The sequence below is a fragment of the Mirounga leonina genome, unplaced genomic scaffold (assembly GCF_011800145.1).
Source record: "Mirounga leonina isolate KUSES-001 unplaced genomic scaffold, KU_Mleo_1.0 Mir_94, whole genome shotgun sequence".
Taxonomy (NCBI): Eukaryota; Metazoa; Chordata; class Mammalia; order Carnivora; family Phocidae; genus Mirounga; species Mirounga leonina.
Genome location: NW_023270855.1, coordinates 53,781,136 through 53,790,793, shown reverse-complemented (window position 1 = coordinate 53,790,793; position 9,658 = coordinate 53,781,136). Strand labels below are relative to the sequence as shown.

Sequence of the window (9,658 nt, the reverse complement as noted above, 5' to 3'; positions counted from 1 at the left end):
TGCTGCCCAGCTCCCAAACCCATCTGCTCACCACTGCACCAACTTCTCCCAAACTGGTCTATTGTAAGAATCACCCAGGTGCTAATAAAAAGTGCATATTCCAAAGCCTCTCTCCTGGAAAGTCTGATTCAGGGGATTTATAACTAAACAAGGACCTCTAGGTGATTCTTCTGATCAAGGAAGTTTGAATAATGGCATTTCATGCAACAGAAAGAGGCTGGTTAAAAGCAAAACTTGAAAACATTTATAGGAACTTTTAAGAGACTATGTCTATGACCTTGAGACATGGAAGGGCTCTTCAACAAGACAAAACAATGTATGAACCATTAAAAAAAATTGATAAATTTGGATACATCCCATTTTCCAACTTTTGTTGAAATAAAATACACAAGGAATAAAATGAAAACACAAGTCAGGTGAAAAGTCTGTGATGTTCATATGTGATCTGGAATATATGAAGAGCTCTGAGAAATCAGTAAGAAAAAGGTAAATATCCGGACAGAACAGGCAATTCACAGAAGAGGAAATCCAAGTGGCCAATAGATTTTGGCAAAGATGTTCAACAGAGGAATGTAGGTTAAACCACTTTACACCCTCCAAATAGGCAAAAATCAAATTGCCCATCAAAACCAAGTATTGGCAGAACACAAACTTCCTTTACATGCAAGGAATTGTAAATTGGCAATGCCACTCTGCAGAACATTTTGGCAATATCAAGGTTGAAGACAAGCACCCCCAGCATCCACAGTTCTACTCCTAGGGATACACCATCAGCAAACTGTGGCCAACGGGACACATCTGGCCACACCTGTTTTGGGAAATAAAGTTTTATTAGAACACAGCTACACCCACTCGTTTACACATTGTCTATGGCTGTTTTCATGCTACAAAGACAGGGCAGAGTAGACACAACAGTGTCTGTCTGACCCACAAAGCCAGAAGTATTTATTCTCTGGTCTCATACAAGAAAATCTGTCAACCTCTGCTCTGGATTGATTCTTCTCAAACTTTAATGTGCATGTGGGTCTCCTGGGGATTGCATTAAAATGCAGGTTTGATTCAGCTGTTCTGGGAGGAGCCTGAGAGTCTGCATTTCCAGAGGGCTCCCCGGTGTTGCTGGGCTGCTGGCCTGTGAACCATGAGTTGAGTAGGTAGAAAGGATCCAGGTAACATAGAGTTCAGCCATGATGTGTCTGTGAATCCTTGATAGACAAGGCAGAGAAATGTGTCCTCATCAGCATCTTCAACTCCTTTGATCTCTGCCCCCAGCAATAACCAACCAAGCGGGCAGAAACTTTCACTCAAGTGTATTGTACACACTCTACGTGGGTCAGACATGCCTGAAGCAGGAAGGCAATTTCACACATTCATAACCAAAAAGATCTCACTAGGTGTGAGATCTAGGGTGTTCTAAATGTTTATGCACGTTTCCCCTTGCAAACTCTTCAGTCTGGAGCATCATTTCTCTCATCCAGTTTCTGTGTGACACACATGCGAGCTGAAAAATATATCTGTTGAAAAAATATGTATTTGATGAAGAAATGTTTCATATTCAGTTCCAAGAGTCATCATATATAAATAGCACTGACAAAAAAAAAAAAAGAGCCAGACCAAAACAAAGGAAAGAATTTTAAAGAATGAGAGGATATTTCCCCTGAAGAGAGTACTACTCTGGGGCTGGGAACATGAGAGCTTTCTAAAAAGGCAAAAAGGGAGGGGAGTTAACATTTGTTGAACACTTGCTATGTATAAAGTGCCATGCACACCATAAATGAGATTTAGTCTTCTCAAACTATCTGAGGGGTGTATGGTGGTCTCTCCTTTGGAGAGGAGGAAACAGAGGCTTCTACCATGCCAGCTACCTTCGAGCGAGGGAGGGAAGCGGGAGGGGGTTCTGAGCGGCCCCCTGTGGCTAGAACAAGATCAGAGTGGAAGTGTGCAGGAAGCAGGTTTTGACTCTAGAGAAGGAGTGGTGATGAGTTTTAGAGGAAGTGAGTTCTCCATCCCTAGAGGTATTCAAGTAGACTGGATGAGCACCCATCAAGAGACTCTGAGGGTCCCTTCTAATGTGGAAAGTCTATGATTTGCTTTAGGCAGATTCATCTCTGGGCTTTTCCAACTGGGGCTGGAAGTTTAAAGGGGGCCTGAGTGACCCAAGTGTGACCAGCCCCTGCTCTTGTGTCTACAGGACATGAGCGAGCTGGTCCCAGACACCTCAGACCCCAACCAGGTGGCACTGTCAATAGCAAGCACCAAGTCACCCACATCTCCCCACAGTGGGGTGCTACACAGCCACCCCAACCTCTTTCTTCCCTCTCCCTTAAGCATTTTTCAATATCCCTCTGGTCAGAGCCAGAACATCATTAAAGGCCTTTGTGCAGGATTAGCCACAGCTGTGTGGCACCTTTGTGTTGGAGGTCAGCTCCTCTGCACCCCCAGTCTCCGCCCTCCTAGCTAGGGGCACTGGCTGGGGAGAAACAGGCCAGAGCCTCTCCCTCCAGGACGCCCTCCTTCCTGCCTCCCCAGGACACTCTTGGGAGACAGGAGTCTCTGAGCCAAAACCAAAAGCATTGGATATCTCCCACCTGTGATGGCCAAGCCTCCCCTGGCTACAGCTGTGACCAGCAGGATGGGAGGCCCAGCCGGGCCCTTGCTCTCTGCTCCTACTGGAAGGCCAAACACTCAGAGCATGGTGGGGGGCGGGGGGGGGGGGAGATGACCTTGCCCAGTCCCAGCCTGGAACCAGAACCAAGGAGTGAGCAGGTAGAGAGGGGCCGGGCAGTGATGTGTGGGTTCCCCATGCTGCCCAGTAGGAGCAGTGCTCCTGGCTGGCACACATTTGTGACTGCAATAAACCCAGAGTGACCAAGAACGGCCCAGCTTCAGGGGCTGCTGGGGGGTGTGCCTGAGGCCAAATAACCCAGCTGGCGGGGGCAGCCAGGGCTGAGAGAGTGCATCAGCCCAGAGGAGTGCTCCCCCTTACCCAGTTCTCCCCACAATCAAAATTGGGGGCTTTTCATCCAGAATCTAATAAAAATTTTGATTTTTTTTTTTTTCTAAAAAGTGGTGCCTGAGTGAGAAACTGGGGAGGGAGGGTCTTTGATGAGCTCTGGGGCTCCAGGGTCCCTGGGGGAGCTTCTCTGCAGCGGTCCCTTCTCCTGTCCGCCCGGGAGTGTGTGTGCTGGGCCTGAGACGGCCTCGGGGGCTGTGGGCAGCCAGAGAGAGAGAAGAAATGGACTCCCACCCCCACCCCACTCCCAATATTGCTGACCTGTTCCTGTGGTTCAAGACCCTGACCCAAGACACAGAGGAAGCCATCTGAACTGGGTGAGACTGACTCCCAAATGAGGGGGTAAGCGAGCCCCTTAGGAGAGCCCAAGACACAAGGATTCAGACACCCTGAGACATTGCCTCCTCCTTCAGCAGGACCCTCAGTATATCTATCCCCAAACCCCCACCACTACCTCCAGAATAGTAACTGCAAAGCCAGGAGAGTTTCTTCACACTTGTCACTAAGCTGAGCACAGAAGGAGGTCCAAAGATCATGAGTGGGTGGGCAAGGGAGCAGGTAAATTGTGAAAGTAAATGGGTGAGAGAATGAATGAATGGATGGATGGATGGATGGATGGATGGATGGATGGATGGATGGATGGATGGATGACCAAACGAACAGATGAGCACACGAATGAATGATTAAATGAATAAATGAAGGAAAGAAGGATAGATGGATGAAAGTCAGGGAGGGAGGAAGGAGGGAGAGAAGATGGAAGAAAGGAAGGAAAGGAGGGAGGGAGGAAAAAGGGACTACCCAAAACACATATTTTAGGCAGGATGGGAACCAGGGTATGATCCAAGATGAAACCCCATCCCCTCCTCCCAGAGGCCTGAACACTGAGAAGTGGACCCCTCCAAGGCCTTTGCCCAGCCTGGGAGCTGAGTCAGGGGCAAGCCACTCATCTTCCCCAGACACACCCATGCTCAGTCCCAACACCGCCTTGCGGGCCTGGCCCTGCCCAGGGGAAACCCTCAGAGGGGGCCCCAGCCATTCCCCAACCCTGGAGGTCCTCTGCCCAAGGCTTGGGACTTGATTCGCAGTTTGTGGGGCAGGGAGGGCTGAGTAAGACCCTCAAGATTGTTCCCTGGGACAGGATAGGCCATCCCAGGAGGCAGCTCCATTGGATCAGCAGTGGGTGTCAGCAACACATCTGAGGGCCCAGAGGCCTGGTAACCAGAGGCCATGGGTGACCACAGCCCCCAGAAGGGCCTGAGCTCCGGTCTGGTCCCCCCATGCCCATCCAGGAGGTGACAGCTGAAGAAGGCAGCTGGGAGGGCAGCCTGCAAGTCCATGTCCATTCTCTTGGGGGTGGGGGGAACAGGGTCCTGGGGGCACCTGGGGGAAGCGGCCAGACCAGTCCACTTGTGAGCCACCAGGCAGCCCCGGCATCCTGGAACCCCAGTGTCCAGAGCGCATGGCCTCAAAAGGCAGCCATGGGAGCCAGGGAGGGAGGGGAGTGGCTGGGCCCTAGGGTGGGGGTCTCCAGCCCAGGGGGGCTCCCACAGCAGCGCCTGCAGGGGCAGGGTCCGGGAGCCAGCGACGGAGGGCAGAAGGCCAAAGCGATGCCTGAGTGCCCACAGCTCAGCCCTGAGCAGAGCGTTCTCCTCCAGCAGCGTGGCCAGCCTGCCTTCGAGGGCCACGTCGTTGAGACGCCGCTTCTCCCGGGATCTCTTGGCCGCTTCGTTGTTCTTCCTCCGCTTCTCCCAGTAAACCTTGTCCTTCTTCTCTTCGGGCATGAACTCCCGCTGCCGCCGCACAACTGAGCCCCTGCCCCTCAGGGTCTTGCTGCGACCCTGACATACAACTGGGAGGCCCGAGAGACCCACGTCCATGGCTGCCTGGGGGTCCTAGGGAACAGGAGAGAAGTCTTAGACAGGAGGCAGGAGGCTGACCTGGATGACTGTCTCTCTAATTTATCCTGAGACCCCACCGTCACTGATGGGGGAGGGCACAGGTGGAGTGGGAGCCCCACTGGAAACCAGGATGGAGGCAGAGGGGGGATGTAGTGGAAAGGGAAGCTGGTGGGATGGTTTGGTGCCTGGCGGAGTAGTTGGGGAGGCTGCCAGAGAGGCCACATGGCTGGAAAAGGCTTAAGAACAGATTACAATCTTTATGGAGAGCTAGTAGGGCACCCTATTCTCTGGGAGGATGCAGACTCCTTCCCCCAGGGTTCTTACCACTGAGAAGATCAGCTGACAAGCCAAGGGTTCAGTTCAGTCTGAGTTCCAGGGTAAGATCCTTGGAGATTCAGAGGGAGTTAGAAAGAAGGCTAAACCTAGAAAGAAAGAAAATGTGTCCATGGAGTTAAACTGAGCCAAGTTGGGGTCAGAAAATAAGCCACTATTCATCTGAACTGTGCCAAGGTTGTGTCCCAAGATCTCCTCAACATGTGGCCAGAATTTTGCATCTGCCCATCTGCCCATCCATCCACCTACCCATACATTCATAAGGTGATCTATTCACCTGTCCACTCACTCAACTGTCCATTTATTCATCCCTCTAACCACCTATTCAACCAACTCACCATCTATCCACTCAACTACCCATCCACCATCATATTTGTCCATCCATCCACTCATTCAAACATCCATCTATCCCCCAACCAATTACAGAGTCATCTATACATCTACTGCCCACATGCTCATCCATCTAACTGTCCAGTCACTGATAGATTCATTTTTAAAAATAATATTGTGAAAACCTCAATGAGATATCACCTCACACCAGTCAGAATGGCTAAAATTAACAAGTCAGGAAACGACAGATGTTGGCGGGGATGCGGAGAAAGGGGAACCCTCCTGCACTGTTGGTGGGAATGCAAACTGGTGCAGCCACTCTGGAAAACTGTATGGAGGTTCCTCAAAAAGTTGAAAATAGAGCTACCATATGATCCAGCAATTGCACTACTGGGTATTTACCCCAAAGATACAAAAGTAGGGATCCGAAGGGGTACGTGCACCCCAATGTTTATAGCAGCAATGTCCACAATAGCCAAACTGTGGAAAGAGCCAGGTGTCCATCGACAGATGAATGGATAAAGAAGATGTGGTATATATATACAATGGAATATTATGCAGCCATCAAAAGGAATGAGATCTTGCCATTTGCAACGACGTGGATGGAACTGGAGGGTATTATGTTGAGTGAAATAAGTCAAACAGAGAAAGACATGTATCATATGATCTCACTGATATGAGGAATTCTTAATCGCAGGAAACAAACTGAGTGTTGTTGGAGTGGGGGGTGGGGTGGGAGGGATGGGGGGACTGGGTGATAGACACTGGGGAGTGTATGTGCTCTGGTAAGCGCTGTGAATTGTGCAAGACTGTTGAATCTCAGATCTGTACCTCTGAAACAAATAATGCAATATATGTTAAGAAAAAAAAAAGAAGAAGAAGAAGAAGAAGGTAGCGGGAGGGGAAGAATGAAGCGGGGGAAATCGGAGGGGTAGACGAACCATGAGAGACGATGGACTCTGAAAAACAAACAGGGTTCTAGAGGGGAGGGGGGTGGGAGGATGGGTTAGCCTGGTGGTGGGTATTTAGGAGGGCACATTCTGCATGGAGCACTGGGTGTTGTGCACAAACAATGAATCATGGAACACTTCATCTAAAACTAATGTTGTAATGTAAGGGGATTAACATAAGAATAAAAAAATTAAAAAATAATAATAATAATAATAATATTGTGCCTACAGGTAACAAATGAAGAAATAGACAAATTGGGCTCCATAAAAAATCTTAAATTTTGTGCATCAAAAGATACTGCCCTTAAAGTAAAAAGATAACCCACAGAATGGGAGAAAATATTTGCAAATCATATGTCTGGTAAGGGATTAATATCCCAGAACATACAGAGAACTCCTACAACTCAGCAACAAAAAAAAAACAAACAACCCAGTTCCAAAATGGTCACAGAGCTGGAATAGGTCCATAAGCAGACAGGATGGTCAACATCACTGATCATTATGGAAATGCAAATCAAAACTACAATGAGATACCACCTCACATCCATTCAGATGGCTACCATCAGAATAAGACAGAAAATAGCAGGTGTTGGCCGGGAAGTGAAGAAATCAGAACCCTCACACACTGTGGGTGGGAATGTAAAATGGCGCAGCCATTGTGGAAAACAGTATGATGGTTCCCCAAAAAAATTAAAAATAGAATTTCCTATAATCCAGGAATTCCTCTTCTGGGTACATACCCAAGAGAATTGAAAGCAGGGTCTCAAAGAAATATTTGTCCACCTATCTTCATAGCAGCATTATCCATGATAGCCAAGAGGTGGAAGCAACCCAAGTGTCTATTGACAAATGAATAAATAAGCAAAATAGGGTCCATACATACAATGGAATATTATTTAGCCTTAAAAAGGAAGGCCATTCTGACACCTGCTATAACATGGATGGACCTTGAGGACATTGGTTCAGTGAAATAAGCCAGACAGAAAAAGACAAGTGCTGTAGGATGACTTCTTGGGGTAGTCCAAGTCGTAAAGACAGAAAGTAGAATGGTGGGTGCCAGGGGTTGAGGGGAGAGGAAAATGGAGAGTTATGATTTAATGATTTAATGAGTATAGAATTTCCAGCTTACAAGTATATGGTAGTGATGGCTGCACAAAAATGAGAATGTATTTAAAATCCCTAACTGTATACTTAAAAATGGTTAAGACAGTAAATGTTATTATGTATCTTTTACCATAATAAAAAAATTTTTAATAATTATACTAATGTAACTTTACTGAGAGCCAGGCACCTTGCCGTCCATATATTCGCTCAATGGTCTCACTCCCTCCACCCTCAACTTGTCCATTCCTTCAACTATCCAATAAGTATCCCCACCCCGTGTCATCCAGCCTTTCACAAATACACTCATTCATCTGTATATTCATCCATGGGTCCATCCATCTACCCAACCACCAAAAATCAACCCATGAGAATTTGCCATGTACCTAGTTTTGAAGAACCAGAACGTGAAGAACAGGGGTGGGAAAAAGAACCAAAATCATAAGATTCCAAGCTCCTAGGGTTGGGAGCTGGAAAAGATGCCCAGGGTCCCAGGGATACTCCAAGAATGGGGAACACCTCCTTAGCCTCAGCACAGTTTCTCGTATTGGTTTTCCTGAAAATTCTAACGCAAGATCTGGGCTCTCTCAACGTCCTGAGTTCCCTGAACCTAGGATGTCCTCACCTTCTGTGACCCTGCTACAAAACAGGTGGAGAAAAAAAGAGAAACCCCAGAGCAAGTCATGGGGATTCTGCCTGAGAGTCACAATAGGCTCCAAGAAAGAGTAGACATCAGGAGCTGGCATCCTTGTTCAGAAAACCTATGGCTAACCTTCACGAGGGCAGGTATATATCTTTGTCTACCACTGTATCTCTGGAGCCAAGCATTGTGCTTGCAGACGCTAGGTGGTAAATAAACATTGCTGAGTGAATGAATGGACGAACAAACAAATGAATGAAAACAGAACTTTGTTCGCAGAAAATATTCTCAAAAACTAATGATGTATTGTATGGTGACTAACATAACATAATAAAATTAAAAAAAAAAAAAAAGAAAAGAAAATATTCGGCCCTCCCAAAATAAGACGAAATCAGAGAGGGAGGCAAACCATAAGAGACTCTGAACTACAGGAAACAAACTGAGGGTTGTTGGAGGGGAAGTGGGTGGGGAGATGGGGTAACTGGGTGATGGACATTAAGGAGGGCACTTGACATAATGAGCACGGGGTGTTATATGCAACTGAGGAATCACTAAACTCTACCTCTGAAATGAAAAAAAGAAAGAAGGAAAGGAAAGGAAAGGAAAGGAAAGGAAAGAAACAAAGGAGGGAGGGAGGGAGGGAGGGAGGGAGGGAGGAAGGAAGGAAGGAAGGAAGGAAGGAAGGAAGGAAGGAAGGAAGGAAGGAAGGAAGGAAATTTTTGGCCTCCTTTTAACTGCCGATCAAAAACCATTAAGCCTACTTGCATTTCCCTTTTTGCTTTGGCCACCAAGAAAGTTAGCACTCAGTTTCAAGATAAACTGTAATAGCTGATTGGAAAAGCCGTTTTTCTTCTCCAATGTTATTATTTTAATTTAGTCTTTTGCTCTGTGCTAACAGCACTTGGCATTAGGGTCTGTGACTGCATTAGATCATTCAGATCACGTATAAAAGAGGATCGAGGCATAAACCATCAAAAAACAACGTTCCTCAGAACTCTGACCATGATTCTAAGTCCACATTTCCCAAAGTATGTTGTCAGGAACCCCAGTGCCAAGGGTTCTCTGCTAAAAGAAAAAATATATATAATGCATTTGAGAAATACTGTGTATCTTATTCCCTATGTAAGAATCATTAAAGGTTCTGAGAAGCCCTACCAAACACACACACACACATATTTAACCTTTGATTTAAAGGTTCTCATATTTTTTGCCCACAAAATATTTACTTTACAAAATACCTTGGGATGCATATTTATTCATTCATTCATACAACACAGTGCCAGGTCCTACAGTGGTTACTGGGGCAATAGAGGAAAATCAAACAGCCTCCTGCCTTCACAAAGCCCACAGTCTCATGGCAAAGGTGAGTGAGATGGTCTGTTGTCTGCCCAAGTCA

General features: G+C 47.0%; 1 protein-coding gene across 1 annotated transcript; it reads right to left on the bottom strand.

Moving 5' to 3' along the window:
• Positions 1-275: 275 nt before the first annotated feature.
• On the bottom strand, positions 276-5,406 carry NFILZ (NFIL3 like basic leucine zipper). Its single transcript, XM_034998265.1, has 2 exons — positions 5,233-5,406; positions 276-4,902 (listed from the first exon to the last, which is right to left on the bottom strand). Exon 2 carries the CDS (start codon positions 4,885-4,887, stop codon positions 4,027-4,029), a length of 861 nt encoding a protein of 286 aa, XP_034854156.1. The 5' UTR covers positions 4,888-4,902; positions 5,233-5,406; the 3' UTR covers positions 276-4,026.
• Positions 5,407-9,658: the final 4,252 nt, after the last annotated feature.

Bases quoted from the DNA above. Each gene is read 5' to 3' on its own strand.
- NFILZ (XM_034998265.1), bottom strand. From the start codon at position 4,887: ATGGACGTGGGTCTCTCGGGCCTCCCAGTTGTATGTCAGGGTCGCAGC.